General features: G+C 47.5%; 1 protein-coding gene, 1 long non-coding RNA gene and 1 pseudogene across 2 annotated transcripts in view; 2 read left to right on the top strand and 1 right to left on the bottom strand.

The window, feature by feature from the left end:
- Positions 1-3546, top strand: part of Znf862 (zinc finger protein 862) — a 40890-nt gene extending 37344 nt beyond the window's left edge. The window contains exons 3-5 of the mRNA XM_027428491.2: positions 1081-1128; positions 1701-1828; positions 2216-3546. Of these exons, the coding sequence (XP_027284292.1) occupies positions 1081-1128; positions 1701-1794 (142 nt within the window). The 3' untranslated portion in view covers positions 1795-1828; positions 2216-3546. The remainder of the gene's footprint in view (positions 1-1080; positions 1129-1700; positions 1829-2215) is intronic.
- Positions 3547-6950: 3404 nt separating this feature from the next.
- LOC113836961 lies at positions 6951-17614 on the bottom strand. Its single transcript, XR_003487487.2, has 2 exons — positions 17385-17614; positions 6951-7643 (listed from the first exon to the last, which is right to left on the bottom strand). It is a non-coding gene; the product is annotated as an uncharacterized LOC113836961 (long non-coding RNA).
- LOC100765714 lies at positions 11627-12072 on the top strand (annotated as a pseudogene).
- Positions 17615-17637: the final 23 nt, after the last annotated feature.

The following is a 17637-nucleotide window of genomic DNA, read 5'->3' as shown; positions in this document are numbered from 1 at the left end:
GAAAATAGGGACGATGGCAGTACTGCTTTGTAAGGCTGTTGTGAGGGTTGCCCTAGGCAACGTCCTGGGCAGGTTGTGTGCTGGATTTTAGCTCCTTTCAGTTTTGGAAGGTTCCTAACAGATTTCTGCACCATGTACCAGTCCCTCCTCCTTCAGCCTCTCAGTCAAGAAGCCTTCACACTTTGCCCCCTCCTCCACTGCCTCAGCACTGACTGTCCAGTGCACAGCCAAGTGTGGTCCAAGCTTTCGCATAATGTTAAAGGAAGGACTCAGTACTAATCTCCTCAGCACCACCTTAAAGTGCTTGGGTTTGCTTGGATTAGATTTAGCCAAGGTTTAGCTGGAGCTGCAGATGGGCATTCATGCAAATCTGAAGGCAGCTGGAGAGATGGCTCAACAGAGAACCTCTTCCAGAGGACCAAAGTTTGGCATTCACATAGGGCGACTCACAACTGTGTTAACTACAGCTCCAGGGGATCTGAGACCCTTTCTGGCCTTTGGGCACCAACACACACGTTCACATACCCACATACACATATAAGAAAAATAAAAATAAGTCTTTTAAAAAAGATTTAAACTGGGCTCCACAACTTTAGTCTGTAGTTACTCCACCGTCACCCCCCTGAAAGCCTGGGTGGACTCCTTCTTGTCTAACACACCTCTCCAGTTATGTTGGAAGCCTCTATCCTTGGACTTTTCTGAGCCCCTGTTTTCTTTATAGCAGTCCGGCCTCTGTCAACACTGTTCTGCCTCCTTGCTTCCTGCCCTGTCTTCTGATCTGTTGTTTTCTTTGACGTTACCACATGAATCTTGAGGCCATTCTATGGTAGCTGCCACAGATGGAGCTTGGGCAAAGCCTTCTCCAGTGCTAAGGCAGAGAAGTGTTTGCTGATGAAGAAGAGAGAGAAAGTGAGAGATTTACAACATACCTTGGATGTAGATGACCTTTGATGTTCTTATACTTTGTCCTGTAATTCTTACTCAGAACCGACCTCAGTCTCCTTTCCAGGAAGGCTCACGTGGGAAGTTCTTTCTCTGGCCCTGTGTGCCACGGTTGACTTTCCCTTTGTGCTGTTGCAGGGTGATCATCACCATGCTGGTAGCCACTGCTGTCTGCTGTTACCTCTTGTGAGTACTGCCTTCCCCCAGGAGCTGGGACCTGTGGTAACCACCAATGCTGGGTCTGGTTCTGCCTCCCAGGTGACAGTTGCCTCCAGATGAGCTGTGAGATTCGTGAGTTGGGTCAGCTCAGTAGTGTCTACTCCTATCTGGGCATCAGAATCCTCAGACTGGTTTTCAAACACATCTCCACTCTAGACTCAACACTCACATAGAAATCAGGGCATCCTATCACTGATGAATGTATGCTTGGGTGATTGGACTAGAGCCACTGTAGAACCACTAGGGGGCAGCATAGGAGTGTGCGGCAATGCTGGGGTGGCTCCCTAACGCCCCTGACCACTTCCTCATCCTGAGACCAGTCCTAGCTCAGGGACCTTATATACCTACAGAAAATCAAATCAACTCACATCAAAACCCACATATCCTGACCCCAGTTCCCTGTGGCAGCCAGGACACAGACCCTGCCACCTGCTGGATTAGCTGCATGGTCTTTGAAAGACAGAGGAGCCAAGTTCTCCCTTGTTCCGTGGGATGGGTCCCGTCTGTGCCCAGTCCCCTCATTCTGCTGTCCTTGGCAGCTGGCTCATTGCCATCTTGGCGCAGCTGAACCCCCTGTTTGGGCCACAACTGAAGAATGAGACCATTTGGTACGTGCGCTTCCTGTGGGAGTGACCACGGAGAGTGATCAGCTGGCTGCTGGCCCCAGGTACTGAGAGGAGACTCACTTGAGGGTGAACTGGGGGGCCTGCCGTGGGAAGGAAGGTGATCAGGACCATCACAGGGACTCCCTCTGGACTCAGGAATTTGTTTAGCAAGGGGAATGAAAGGCTATGCTAGCTGCTAAGAGACTGGGCCCCCTAGTCCCTGAGGCTCAAACACATAGCCTCAGCTATAGGGGTGCGGGTGAGACCCATCTGTAAGTTGGTCATGGTAAGGTGAGGCTGGCCATGGGTAGTGAGAGACCAGCTTGGATAGAGGGAGGTGAGGGTAAAATGATCCAAGTAGGGAAAGCCGTTAGCTGAGGTAGCTTTCCAGCCACAGGGGAAGGTAAAGAGGTGTCTAGGTGGTGACCCTTATGTGATGTGCTTTTCAGGTGCCCTGCTGTGGATGGCCCAGCCTTGATGTCCCTGGAGACCCTGCATTCCCATTGGCCCCACCAATCAGTGGATCCTTCTGTGTTCTCCGTGCTAGCACTGTGGGATTCACACCCCCAGAGCCAGCCTTGTTTCAGCTTCCCAGCCATGAGAAAGCCCTGTGCTCAGTCGGGCCACAGCAGGTCCAACCTGTGCTTAAATCCCCCCACTTGGCAGTTTTCTCTCTCTTCCAAGCAGATCCTAGCTAAGGGTCTGGACATCTGTTTCCATCCTGAGAGCAGAAGCCAGGACTCAGCCCAGTCCCAGAAAGGACATGATTCTTTGTGGAGAAGGGACATATGGCCCAGGATACTCCAGGGTTTTCAACTCTGTCTCACCTTGTGAAATATTGGGTCAGGGTCACAGGCCTTCTCTCCAGCTCTGGTGTGGATTATTCTTTAAGTTTCAAACACTTCTAGATGTGACAACACTGGAGATGTTGGTGTCTTAAAGAAACAGTCACACCAAAAACCCTGCACTGTACTTTGGGTCAAGATAGAAACTTCCATGTTTAGTTTTTTATAGCAGTGAAGACATTCAACATGGGAGGGAGATTGTGTGTCTTTGGTATGTTCTAGTCACTTTCCTCTCCCTCTGTAGATAAGCTCACCCACTCTCCAGAACCTGTCAGTTGGGGTGCAGCCATTCCTACCAGGAGGTCACACTCTTCATTGGGTTGTGTTGGGGCAGATCCAAGAGCTGGTCCCAAGAGCACTGGAGAGATTTGGAGCTGGGATTGGGGGACAGGCAAAGGTAATGTTTATGGGCTTCTACTGGCACTATGCCTCCCTGGCTTCTGAGACCCTCTGTCCCCAAGCTAATGTGCTCTGTGCCGGCACAAGGAAAGACAGAGAATGCAGACCACAGGGGATCAGCCTAGGGAACTCCTCCAGCCCATGCCCTCACCCCTCTGACAGTGTGAGTATGGATTTCATATTCTTAGCTGAGTTGCCAGAGCCTAGCTAGGACAGAGCCCTGTATAATCCCTGGTTCCCAGCCAGTGACTGAGTTCCCAGGGGAAGAAAAACAGCCTTGATTATTTAATGACTATTTATTTTGTCTTCCTCCCCTTGCAGGGGTCATTTTGGGAGTGGCAGTAGAATACACTATAGCTCAGATTCCTGGGCACTGGGCCTGCTGGTTGCCCAAAGCTTAGGTTGGGGCCTCCGTGGGCAACAACTCCCTTCCTACCCTAACCCCTGAAGCCTTCCTGTGTGGTGGGGCCTGGTGAGCATGAATTGTGTTGAAAGCTGAATCCTGTCTAATAAATAATGGTGATGCAAGATTGTGACTTAGTAGCCAAATTCTGGCCTCTGCTCAGTTTGCCAGCTGCCATGTTTTCTGTTGTCTCTTTCTATCCCCTCTACTCAGATGTTTTCTGTTTGTTTACTGGTGACTCTGAGGACAGGAAAAGGGACAGCACTTCTGGGACTTGGATGCAAAGGACCCTCCCATTTTTTGAGATCTGAAGGAAAGGCTGGTTCTACTGATTGTCCGACACTTGGCCCAGTCCCTGCCCAGTAGGAGAGAGACCAAGGCTTATTCAAGTGGCACTTCAACCCCTGACCTTTGCCCCCTGAGATCAGAGGGCACAGAGCCTGAGCAGAAAGCAGGTCCCATTTCTGAGCATGACCTTCCATGTTCCTGAGTATCTGAGCTTGGGATCTGTCTGTTGGACTGCTGGCCTAGGGTGAGGAAGAGTCAGCTACTCCAAGGCTGGGCCCTGTGGCTTCGGGGAGGGCGAACATCTCAGTTCCGTGGAGGCTGGGGGAGGGGAAAGAACTAGGAAATACTAAGGTGGACTCATCTTTGGGGTCCTGGAGCCAGTGGAGGGGTTTGGATTGATCCTAAGGGCAACAAAGAATGAGCTTGGCAGGGTAATCTGGAGGTACAGAACCAATAGAACGTGTGTGTGTGTGTGTGTGTGTGTGTGTGTGTGTGTGTGTGTGTGTGTGTGTGAAGGGGGTTTATTAGACTGCCTTACACAGTGACTGTCTCCACAAAGATGAGGCCTGGAAAGCCACTGATGTTCAGGCCAAAGACAATGAGGTAAATGGTGGCAGCAAGCTGTAGACCCACATTCAAGAAGAAGGGCAGACAGCCAGGGGACACTGCTTTAACTAGATGGCCAGCTGGAAAGGGCCACCAATTCTGAAGAGAGTCTTTCCCTTTCAGTTAATTCTCTTTAGACATACCCTTGCAGACAGACCCAGGGACACATCTCCTAGGCTGATTTTAAATATTGTAAAATTATCAATTAACCAGCCATCATGAGGACTCAGAAAGGATTTAAAGTGGTATGTGACCCCAATTGATCTCTAGACTTCTCCGCACAGGATCTGCAGTGAACTCGAGGCTGGGCAATGATCCAGGGGTAGAAACCAAGTGGAAGTGGTGACCTTGAGGAGCATGTCATCAGGACCCCCCCATCGGCATCCAGGGGGTGCAGGGGGTGCTGAGTCCCTAGTCACCTGGGACATTTCAGTGCTAATCACAAGGCAGGGGCAGCAGTGGGAGGGGCTTGTCAGGCTGGGGGTCTCTTTTGTTGCATGTTGACCTGGCATAGTATTTGGGTTGGAAGGGTCAAGAGAAAGCTACACCCGAGTGGCCAGGACTATGGGTCGAGAGAATGGGAAATACCCAGAACAGAACTCCAAGAGCTCAAGGGATGGGTGGGTGCTTGGAGTGTCCAGAGCTAGAGGGGAACCGACAGACTGGAGAGCCAAATAATCCAGAGGAAGAGGGCTGAAATGGAGAGAATGGCTCAGGGTATCACACCAGTGTCTTCCACCCCAGGAAATCAAAGCCAACTGGGAGCTTTGCTGGGAGGCCACATCAGGCTGCTGGGGGCTGAGAGTGGGTGGGTAGGTGAGCTGAGAAACCCAAGAGAGAGCTGGCAGGGAAGAGCCTGTGGGCCTTCTGGAGCTGGGAGCAGAGGAATAAAAGGCAGCGACAGAAGGAACCTCTGGGTAAATAATCCAGGCCCTTGTGTGTGAGCCTGGGGTGTAGGGGACCATTCCCTCAGCTCCTCCTACTGGGATTCAGCCAGGGCCAGCCTGCTGCATTACTGTTGTCAGGGCTTCAGGTCTGGGATACCTGGAATCCTCTTTGGCCCAGAGTGAGGGCAAGGGAGGGCTTCTCTGCAAACAGCTGCTCCCTTTTCCCAGTTGTGTTCTGGACCCTGAGCTTCTTGGTGCTGGTTTGATGGCACTCCTTTGGATGCTGCCAGATGTGTGTGTCTGTGACTGGAAGTCACTGAGCTCTCCAGCAGCAGCCTCTGTTCCTAGAAGGTGGAGATGCTTCCTGGACAGCCTTTGGCCTGCTTGGGCCTGCAGCTCCTCGAGCCTGTAGCTTTATTCTGTCTAGTTTCTTTCTTCTGTATAGCCATTGGCTTCCCTTATAACTTTGGAGACAGAGAGTCCCCTGCTATGGTTAGAGGACAGCCATGGAAAAAAGAATGTGGCTACTATGGGTCCCCATGGTGTACAGCACACCCAAACGATGCACACAGGGGTCAGTGAGCTATGGAGATGGAGGTCTGGACCCAGGCACTTGCTTTTACAGGGATCAGGCTTTTATAAGTGTCAGGCACAGGCTAACCTGTTTAAAGCAAGTGGTTATGGAAAGATCTTCTCTAAGTCATTTCCCCAGAGGATGGGTTATCATGGGATCCCTCTGGCTTCTAGCTGTGTGTGAGCTTAGAGAGAGCCATGTGGCTTCAAGAAGAGAATTTAACTAAGCTAGATAGCTGCACACTAAAGGGAATCCAGGCCCCATACTAGGCATAGACTCTAACACAGTAGGGCAAGGAGAGTGGGGGCTGGGAGTACTTATCTCCTCACCCTCTGGTAAGATAAGTCTCCCACCCCTTTGCCAAGAACTATGTGCTATGTGGCTTTCCCTCCATGCTCAAGGTGGGAATATGCAGGGATAGTGGAGTTTCATCAAATTACACAAAACGTGGCCTGTGGGATGGCTCGTTAAGGTGCTTGCTGTCAAGTATGATGACCTGAATTTTGCTGCCCAGTCCTACTTGCCAATGGGGACAGACATTCCATGTCTCCTACTCAGTGCCTGTCTTTTGAAGCTCTGAATATGGTCCATTTGCAAGGCCCCTCTCCTTGTCTGATGTCTTGCCATAAGAAATAATTGTAGGGATCTGGGTGCTAAGTTATGTAGATCTGACTATGAGAACAAAAGTGTTCTTTAACTGTTAATGCTCTCACACCAGGGCCCCACCGTGCGGGGGAAGCTTATCCAGTTCACCAAGACAAGAGAGTTGTGCCTAATAGTTGATAAATACACTGCTGGGGATTTGGGGATGAATCCCATTATGAAAAAAGGTGGAGCACTATGTGTTCACACGGGTTTTACAGAAATGACAATGACTATTCAAAAGGCAGGTATCCCCAAGGCTTTACAAATGGGGTTTTTCTTCAAAGGAATGTGTTGATGATAATTCCAGTGGGTCAGCCTGATGAGCTTGTCCACTGAAATCTCACTGTGTGAGCCTGTGGACTGTAGCAGAATTTATCCCAGAACCTACACAATGGAAGGAGGAGAACCAAATCCTGCAAATTGTCCTCTGGTCCTCACTTTTTCACTGTGGCACTCGTGTGCACATGTGCCTGAATGCACACACACACACACACACACACACACACACACACACACTTAAAAAAAGATATACAAAACTGGACTTAAAGCTACAAGATGTATTTCATTTAACAGCTCCTCCAGAGAAGGCACTAAACTCCGGATCTTTGCAGTGGGGACAGAACATTTCAGAGAGTGAGAATAAGGTAGTCAAGAGGGTGTGATCAGGGGCTCAAGTTAAATTAGGAAAAAGGAAGTCCAGGATTATAAGGAGTTGGTTTAGCCAGGTGTGGTGGACACCCCTATAATCCCGGCACTCAGGAGAGTCGGAAGGATAGAGACTGCCCAGCCAGCCTGGACTACACACTGAGACCTTTCTCACAAAACTTGGTGTGGGGAGTCCTTCAGTGGCAGAGTGCTCGCCAAGTGTGCACAAGCCTGGGTTTTATGCCCAGCACCGTGCTCACAAATGGTCAGTGTGAATGAAATGGCTGTGTTGCTGATGGTCCGTGGTGAGAGTCAGGGCTTCCCTCTCCCAGATGTTGGAAGAGGTCATGACCTCCCTGATGAGGGCATTTCAGATGGATGACATTCAAGTCCTTGCAAGTGGCACTCCTGGTTGCTGGAGACGTGCACATGGGCATCTTGGAAACGGTGGCAGAATTTGCTGCTGTGAGCTGGTTTTGGTAAGTGCTGGGGAGGCCAGGGGTGTCAGAAACACCCACACAGAAGCCCAGCAGGGGAATCGAAGGCGTGCTTGTTCACATGGACTTTGACCACCTTGCTTCTGTCCTAAAAGACAAAGTTCATATTTCCTGGTTTGTGCAGAAAAACAGGCTCCATGTCTGGAATATAGCCTGCCTCATAGCTGAAGACCTACCTGAGGCTGGGATCAGCCTATCCAGCACCCTGCCTGAGGGGAGGAAGGGAACAGAGGGAGCCAGGTCCTCCCAGACCTGAGGACAGGATATTTCAAAGGAGTAATACATGGGATTTGGCCTTGGGCTGGGGTGGGGGGTAGTGCTAGGGTTGTTCCTGTTTCTGGGTGCAGGCAAGTTGTGAAGTTTCTGCACCCCAATAAGACTCTCCGTTGATGCAGTGCTCCTGGATGGCCTTCCAGCCACCCAGAGAGGACACAGTAAAGAGAGACCAGAAAACCACGAGTCTATTTTCTGGGAGGCAGTTTAAATACCCTGTGGGAGTGGTCTTGAGCATCTGAGGGAGGGGTCATCGTTTGGCAGGCTTTCTGAGAAGCAGAAGGGTTTGGAGAGAGATAGGAGAGGGGGGCTGGGGTGAAGCTTCCAAAAGTAGAGACAGCAGAGTGTGCAGGGCCCAAGTCTCCAGAAAGACATTCCAATTTATGCAATACTTGGTAGGGCTGCTGATGTCAAGATGATGGCCTCAGCAGTGGCTTTGGGTGGGAGCAGTGATGGTTTGTCAGCCTATAGCATCCTTCAAGGATGTTTAATAACAATGCTGGCTAATGATTCAGTGTAGCCTGGATACCTGTGAGGTGGGTTTCTAAGGCGTGAATACTCCCAGGTATTAGAAGTATGATAAATTTAAGATGGATGTGGTGGTGTGTTCCTGTATTTAGTTCCAGCATGTAGGAAGCTGAGGCAGGAGGATGATAAATTCCAGTCCAGACTGGGCTACCTCTTAGAGTACAAGACATGAATCTTGTCTGCAGCCTTGTCCTGGAACTTGCTGTGTAGACCAGGTTGGCCTAGAATCATCTCCTGAATGCTGGGATTAAAGATGTGTGCCACCACCTCTGCCCCGTCTGCCTCTTAAAGAAAAAAAAAAAAAGAAAAGTCTAGTCCTGGTGCATGCAATCATGACACTCAGGGCACAGAGGCAGGAGGACTGCTGCAAGTTGAAGGCCAGCCTGGTCTATATGGAAAGTTCCAAGAGAGTCAGGGCAATACTTTGAGACTCTGTTCCAAAACACAAAAGGCAAAAAAAAAAAAAAAATGATAAAGTTATGCTTTTCAAGGCTTGTTGTTTGCATATGGCAGTCCAAGAACTTAATGGATTAGTACAATGGAAGAAAAGAAGAGTCCAGGAATAATGGAACCTAAAGAACACATGAGCATAGCATATCAAATCCAAAAGGGAAAGGGGGGTGAGGCTATCAGCAATGTCTGAACTCCAGAGTCAGATCAATGACAATGGAGCATGAGCGTTAACAATTAAATGAACCTAGCGATGTACTAAAAGGAAACAGAAGAATTTTAAAGATATTATCGTGTAGTGGAGGAGATATCTAAAGGAAGGCAGGGGTGGGGAAAACCAGAAGCTATGGAGATTAATTTGAATCATTAGAATTGATTATAATTTATAGGTGTGCAAAGTACATCTGTGGTGCCAGCAGTGCAGGCACTAAGGGGAGAAGATTGCAAGTTTTAATTCAGTCTGGGCACTATATTGAGAATGTATCTCTAAAGAAAAAACATTTCCAATATGCTACAAGGCAAAAAGCTCATAAGGAAAATGGACAAAAGACATAAAAAGGCAATTCATAAAGAAGTATAAAACAGTTAAATGTCTTTTATAATTCATGTAAGTTAAAACCTGACAGTTCCCCTGTTACCTAGTCTATCAGCAAAGAGCAGAATCTAACACCAGAGCAGACAGAAGTCTGGAAGACTCCAGCACACCAGGAATGTCCTTGGTGGTGGTCACTCCTAGTAGCTCTCCTTGTCTGCATTTCACTTAGACATGCCAGCTCCGGTATTTTTAATAAACCCATAGCATTCTGAAGGTCTGCCACATTCAGAACTAGTTCACTGGCAGGCAATACACTTTCCTTTTCTAGACCTCTCTGGTGACACCTGAACTATTTCTAGGTGTTCCTGTTGTCACAGAGCAAATAGAAGCTGCAGGGCTGTTTCCCTCCCTAATCCTTTCCCTGATAATTTAAAGCCACAGTTATCTCATGAGGTATTCAAAATTCAAAAGAGACGTCTCTGCTGTCCTGTGATATGGGGGCTGCCCCAGGACCTCAAGATCCAGAGACCTTTGGAGAAGAGGAGAAGGCTCTCTAGAAAGGACCCCTGCTGCTTGGGGATTCTGTTTATTGTCTCTTTGTAACCCCAATGTGTCCTGAAGAAGCCCTTTGTACCCTTGAGCCCCTCCCCCAACTCCCACGGAGATTCAAGGCAGAAAAGCCTCCTGTATTTTCCCCAGTGCAGGCTCATTTCCTTTTACTAATTTCTGGCCCTTGGGCTTTTGGTAATGCTGAGCAACATGAACCTTAGGATCAAGTGCCAGGTTTAGCAAGCGGGGAAGAGTCCTGACCCTGGACAGTCAGTGCAGGACTATTGCTACGTCAAGCAATCACTAAGAAGAAGGGAATTCAGGTGTCTGTGGGCCAAGCCACTGGCCTGCAAGGCAGGACATCCCAGCCAATCCCAGGAGACATGCCTGAGGCCTCTTGGAATCTCTTGCTATACCATCTGGTGTGAGGAGCTATCCCACCACAGAGGCTTGTCCAGCTGTCCAGGTTGCTTTGGGGGTTACTGGTTGTTGTTTCTTTGGTTTGACTTTGGGTCTTTGCTTCTTGTAAGTATTTTGATTTCTAGGATGGGTGTCTCAGCTTCAATAATGTGGGGTCCAGGGCAACTTGGTACACACCTGCCACTTGGCTGCACTGCTTCCATGCCAAGGCTCAGTGGAGACCAACCAGAAAGTAGGCCTGAAGTTTCAGTTTACCCTGGGGCAACACCTGACTCCAGGAGACCACAGGCTGGGACCACCTGGGCACCACCCAGGAACAGACCAAAGAAAATTTCTAAGTTCCAACCATTGCAGATAGAATCACCCGATGTCCCTTAGCCTAACACACACCCATCCCTTTCCACCAAGACACCCCTAGACAAATGTCAGCCAATCAGGGATCCTGAACCTTAGAAATCCCTCACTCTAACCTCTGCTAAGATAAAAACCTTACCTTCCCCGGGTTAGGCATTTTCTCTGCTCTCAACCGCTGCCTCCGACAGAGGGAGAGTCCAAACTTGAGCTTGCTTGACTAAAGGCTCTTTCCTTTACATATGGGATTCTGTCTCCTTGTTGGTTTTTGGGGACCCTGTGATCTAGGCATACCAGATAATGGCTAGCAAGTCTTCTAGGCCATAGAGGAGCTGACTGGACAGATTGTAGTCACAGTTCTGTAACTAAAAGGGAGTTCACATGTCTGTGTACATGGCAACCAACAGAGCTGTCTCCTCCACCACATGAAAATAATAGAGGACAGGTCCTCTCTCCACAACTTAATAAAGATACCCAGTTTGTCTAGGGAGCATATAGTATGTCAGGGCAGAACAATACCCTGTAAGATAATGTCCAACCAGAGATCTGAGTGACCATGGCCAACTAGGAGGATGTTAATGAGCTTTTACTCTGTCCTCAACTTTAGCTTTGTAAAGCTGGATGCCTCTACTCTTCCCTATGGAGATGATCCACAGAAAGTGACTGACAATTCGTTTTGCCACTCACAGTCTTACCTGGACAGGATACTCAACTCTTCTTTAAATATTCTCCTAACTGTAGAGGAAAGAAGCCTAGTGATAGGAAAGACTACTAATCGGGTACTGTACCTCCACTCAGAAAACCTCCATTCAGAAGACCAGGAATGAACCAGTGAGATGGCTCAGTGGGCACAAGATGAAAACGTGAGTTTGAACCTGGACACACAGGAGCACACGCAGCCCACTTGCAAATAAATATAGTACAAAAGGAAAAATTTATTTTAAAAACAGAAACAGAGCTTTTCACCAAGATGGCGCCGAAAGCGAAGAAGGAAGCTCCTGCCCCTCCCAAAGCCGAAGCCAAAGGCCTTGAAAGCCAAGAAGGCAGTGCTGAAAGGCGTCCACAGCCACAAAAAGAAGAAGATCTGCACGGGCAGCCCAAATACCGGTGAAAGAGCGCACCCAGGAGAAACAAGCTTGACCACTATGCCATTATCAAATTCCCCCTGACCACTGAGTCAGCCATGAAGAAGACAGAAGACAACAACACACTTGTGTTCATTGTGGACGTCAAGGCCAACAAGCACCAGATCAAACAGGCTGTGAAGAAGCTCTATGACATTGATGTGGCCAAAGTCAACACCCTCATAAGGCCTGACGAAGAGAAGAAGGCATATGTTCACTTGGCTCCTGATTATGATGCTCTGGATGTTGCCAACAAAATTGGGGTCATCTAAACTGAGTCCAGCTGGCTAATTCCAAATATACTCTTTCTCACCAAAAAACAAAAACAAAAACCAAAACCAAATAACAACAACAAAAAACAGAACCAGAGTGTGACGGCTGGTTAAATAGTGGTATGAAGGTTACGGAGGTAACCAAGCCTGCTTTCTGATTAGATGCAAGGCCTGTTCCTTAGGAGGGAATTCATGCCTAGTCCTTTAAACCTGGCTCAGTGGGCTGTAGGAGGAACCCACCTCTGTTGTTTTGCTAAATGGACATTGTCTTGGTCACTGTTCTGTTACTGTAAAGAGACACCATGACCAAGGTCACTCATATAAAAGGAAGCATCTACTCAAGGTCTCACTTATAGTTTCAGAAGCTTAGCCCATTATCATCATGCGGACAGCAGGGCAGGATGCAGGTGTGTTCTCTTCCAGAGAACACGAGTTTGGTTTTCAGCACCCAGATGGCATCTCACTACCATCTGTAACTCCAGTTCCAGTTACCCTCTTGTGACCTCTGAGGGTACCAGGCATGCATGTATGTGGTGGTACACATACATTCAGACCCTCACTCATACAGATAAATAAAATTTAGAAGTCTTTTAAGGGCGAGGACGATTACTGTATCTCAGAAGAAATAGCATTCCTTCAAGAAAGAGGCTTTAGAAAGACTTCAGCCCTTGTTAGAGGAACTGATGAAATTCGGACTCAGTTGGTCTGGTTATGCTTTGCCCTACAGTACTCCAATTCTGCCTATTAATAAACTCATACAAGGGAGTATGGGTTTGTTCTGGAATATTTGGTCTTCTGTGCCAAACTTTGTTGAGTATTACTTGCTAAGGATATGGTGTTTAGCACTGGTCCTCAAAGGTGCTTCCTTTTTGTACCCAACTTGAAGACAAGGCTCAATTATTATTTGTTTTTGAATGACAAGATTGAATGGAATGAGGACATGACAGCTGCTAGGTATAGTTGGGGAGGTTTTTATTGTAGATATGAGAGAGAGTAACAGCCAGAGACCTCTGGAAGGGAGAGAAAATGCTAGACTGAGCACGGCCAGCAGACTGAACCAGGCCATGAGAGGAGAGAAAAAGGGGGGTGGGGAGAGCCAAAGGAGCAAACAGAGATCCAAGAAGGCAAAAAGAGCCAGGAGGGCAAAAAGTGCATGGCCAGAATGGCAAGTTCTTATAGGAATCAAAAGCTGGGGGAAGGGAATCAAAGCCCTTGGGCTCCAGAGGTTTAGGGGAGGGGGTGGGGTGAGCAGTGCTAAAAGGAGCTACAGGCTAGAGGTCAGTATGCATTTTGGTTTGCCAATGGGCACAGTAGTCAGCCATTTGTCCTGTATTTTCTTTGGGACCTGTCAAAGATATCAAAACCCACTTTCTAATACTGTGGGGCTGTGTTGCCTCACGGCTTCAGAAACCTTCCCATCGTTTTTCTAAGATTTGAGCTAATGACTTAAGAACCCTGTAATTGGAAGAAGGGGCTGCAATTCACTGATGATTTTACTCATAGCAAACCCTGGTGATGAGAAGTATCTCACACCAGTTTTGAGTGCTAAATCAGATGGTTTTCTGGATACAGCCAACCCACAAAATACAGATTTGCAAGCAGAGAGTAAATCACCTTTGGTTTCAGTTAAGAAAGGGTAAACAGCCTACTGAAATGGACAATCACCAACATGCAAGGCCTTGTAAAGGAGGCAATTCCAATGCTAGGCAGAGTCCTGGAGAGGCAAGACCAGTTATATTTAACTGCAAAAGGTGATTGGGCACTTGACTAATTAAATTTAAATTAACATCATGCTGGAGGTGGTGATACACTCCTTTAATCCTAACCCTGGGGGAGTAAGTAAATCTTTGTAAGTTCTAGGCAAGACTGATCTATATCAAGGCCAGCAAGGGAAATAGTAAGACCTTGTCTCAAATAAATATAAATAAACAAACAAATTAAGAAATTAACAATGGCATCAGCCTTGGCCACTGAGCTCTGAAACCCTTTCATATTGTGTCCCCTTGAGAAACAGGACATAGGTTTAGGGGTCCATTAAGAAGCGTGGAGAGTCCCCTCCACATCTAGCATACTTGGTTCAGAGTCACTAAGCCTTGGTTCAGAGTCACTAAGCAAGGTGATGAGTAGAAGCAGCTGCGGGCTTTGGTACCTAACTTGCACTATCTGAGTTCAAAGCTGGCTACACAGAGCAGGGTAGGGCAGGAGCTCAAGAGCGGAGTATCAGGAGTATAAAACCTGACTCACTGTGGAAACTCAATACCGTGGGACAGTTAGACTTTCTGAAGCCTGGGACACTGATTTTATGGCAATGATGCTCTCACAGATGACCCTGCTTGAAAGAGGCACACTTTCAAAATGCTGTTCAAATGACTACACAATGATTCATGTGTGAGCCAGAAATAAAACTAAATGAAACACAAGCCACCTTAGAAAAGAGTGCAGTCTCAGAGGACATGACAGATGACCCTTTGAAAACTGGAAACTAATCCAGAGGATTTAATGCCCTATTCTAAGTGTGTTGGCACCAGGTAGGAAAGTGGTACACATGCATAGGAAAAACACTCAACATGAATAAATATAAAAATACATTTGGCTGAGCAAAATAAGCCAGATACACTTTCAAGCACACACTTCTTTTAATCCATTTTGACTACTGTCTCTCTCAGTTTGGGTTTCTATTGCTACAATGGGACACCATAACCAAAGGCAAGTTGCGGGGAGGGGGAGGGCGGGGGAGGAGGCATTTATCTGGCTTTCACACATCAGCAGCGAACAGTGAAGGAGATCAGGAAAGGAACTCAAACAGGGTGGGAAGCTGGAGGCAGGAGCTGGTGCAGAGCCCATGGAAGAGCACTGCTTCTTGGCTTGTTCAACATGATTTGCTCAGCCTTCTTTCTTACGGAACCCAGGACCAGCAAGCAGCCCAAAGGTGACACCACTCACAAAGGGCTAACATCAGAAACCAATTAAGAAAATGTGCTACAACTGGATATTATAGAGGCATTTTCTTACTTGAAGCTCCCTGTTCTCAGATGACTTTAGCTAGTGTCAAGCTGACGTAACATTATTCAGCACAGCTGCTTTAATAAAACACCGGGGGCGAGTAGGTTATCAACAAGAGATATTTATTTCTCACAGTCTCAGAGTCTAGAAAGTCCAAGATCAAAGAGTTAGCAGATTAGGTGACCAGGGAGGGGCCAACTTGTAAAATATTTTCACGTGAAGAACAAGTTAATTCTCCAAGTCTCTTTAATTAAGGCATTAAACCCATTTGAAGGTTCCACTTTGAAGACAATCACCTCCCAAAGGCCTAGTCATCTAATGGTAACAATTTCAAAATAAGAATTGTGTTTTCAGGGAGACACAGGCATCCATACCCTAGCAACACCATATAGTTTCGGCTATATAAGAGACTAGAAGCTGGGCATAGTGGTGCATACCTTTAATCTCAGGCAGAGGCAGGTAGATCTCTGGGAGTTCCAGAACAGCCAGGGCTACATAGTGAGACCCTGTCTCAAACAAAACAAAACAGAACAAACAAAAACAACAACAACAAAAACCGAAACAAACCTGGGTGGGAGGGAGATTAGAAAAATTTAATCTAGTTCTTAGTAACAAGATTACCAGTTACTTGGGGAATGGGGTGGGAAGTTACCTGGGAGATAGCAGAGTCCCTATCCTGATGCTACTGGTTATACAGATAATGCATTTGTCAAAACTTGCTGAAAGGGTACACTTGAGAAGTTGAAGAATTTATCAGATCTAGAAATAGAGACAGGTATTTCTGTAGGGACAGAAAACTACAACAGAGCAGGAAGCTGGAACAGACCATAGAAACTAGGAATAGATCAGGCATGCCACACAGAAAAAAGGGGGCCAGAACAAACCAGCAGGGAAGCAGAGACTGTGGGAGAATTGGGCTTCTAAATGGAAAAAAGACAAACCACAAACAAAAATAAAGATTGTTTAGGGGGCCAGGGCTAAGGTCTTCAAAATGTTAAAGTATGAGAGAATGGGTTCATGATGCCAGAAAAAAAAAAAAAAAGAAAGAAAGAAAAAAAAAGGTCTAAATGTTTGAGAGCATATTTTTTTGTTTTTGTTTTTTCGAGATAGGATTTCTCTGTGTAACAGTCTTGGCTGTCCTGGAACTCACTTTGTAGTCCAGGCTGGCCTACAAGCTCACAGAGATCCACCTGCCTCTGCCTCCTGAGTGCTGGGATTAAAGGCTTGGGCCACTACTGCCTGGCTTGACAACATATTTTTGCAGTCCAAATCACTTGGTCATTTTCTATGCACAGACTCCATCCCTGCTTCTGGGCTATAAATCTCCCATTGTCACTGTGTTAGGAGTTGAGTATGCCTTCTCTCTACTGCAACTGTCATGGTGTTGTGAAGATGGAAGCCAGGGCCTCACATGTAGTAAGTACTCCACCATCGAAACATTTATTCCCAGACAGTAGTTCCCTCTCGAATAGTTTTTCTTCGTGTCTTAAGAGGCTTGTGTTTGTTTTTGTATTTTGAGAGTTTCTCTGTATAGCCCTGGCTGTTCTGGAACTTGCTCTGTAGACCCAGGCTGGCCTTGAACTCACAGAGATCTGCCTTCCTCTGCCTCCCGAGTGCTGGGAGTAAAGGCATGTGCCACCACTGCCCAGATTAGAGATCTTTTTGACATTTTTTCCTTAGCATTTCTTATTTTATTTTGGTTTTTCGAGACAGGGTTTCTCTGTGGCTTTGGAGCCTATCCTGGAACTAGCTCTTGTAGACCAGGCTGGTCTCGAACTCAGAGAGATCCATCTGCCTCTGCCTCCCGAGTGCTGGGATTAAAGGCATGCATCACCAACGCCCGGCTAGCATTTATTTTAACATGCTGTGCGATGTATAATGAACACCCCCGTTTCTGAAGCATGTGTTAATCCCACTGAACAAGAGTAAATACCAACAACTCAAATTTTCTGGTCGAATTAAGTAAGCTTTATGTCAAACAGGGCAATCTCCCTAAATCGAGGTTTGAGAGAATAGCCGCCAAACAGAAGAAAAATGAGGTATTTCTATAGTCTCCAAGGCTAGATTTGGTTCCGTGACTTGGAGGAACATCTCAAAATTACTTGGCAGAACATCTTATCAGAGCATAAGGCGTGGGACATGTCAAATTCCAGAAAATAGGTCAAGACACCCATCAAGTAAGTTTTACAGAAATCAGGAATGGATTCATCTTGACCTTGTAACCAGATGGCATCTTTTTTGTTTTGTTTCTCAAGCCAGGGTTTCTCTGTGTGGTCAGGCTGTCACGGACCTCACTGTGTAGCCCAGGCTGGCCTGGAACTCACCGAGACGGGCCTGCCTCTGCCTCCCGAGAGCGGGTTAAAGGTGTGGCTGCGGCTCCTAACGCTAAGACAGACAGACCCAGGCTGGTCCGCCCGCCGCACACAGAGAAGCGACGGAGATGAAAACAAAGATGTGTGTGGACTTTGAGAGCCCAGGCCGGAGGGTGGGCTGAGCCGGAATCGCCGTGCGTGCGGGCAGAGAGCCACGGAACACGTCAGTGCGCACGCCCGCCCGCCCGCCCCGCGGCCCGCGGCT

This window comes from Cricetulus griseus, chromosome 8 (assembly GCF_003668045.3).
Source record: "Cricetulus griseus strain 17A/GY chromosome 8, alternate assembly CriGri-PICRH-1.0, whole genome shotgun sequence".
In the NCBI taxonomy this organism is placed as follows: Eukaryota; Metazoa; Chordata; class Mammalia; order Rodentia; family Cricetidae; genus Cricetulus; species Cricetulus griseus.
The sequence above is the reverse complement of the archived record's forward strand: the minus strand, read 5'-3'. Positions and strand labels throughout refer to the sequence as shown.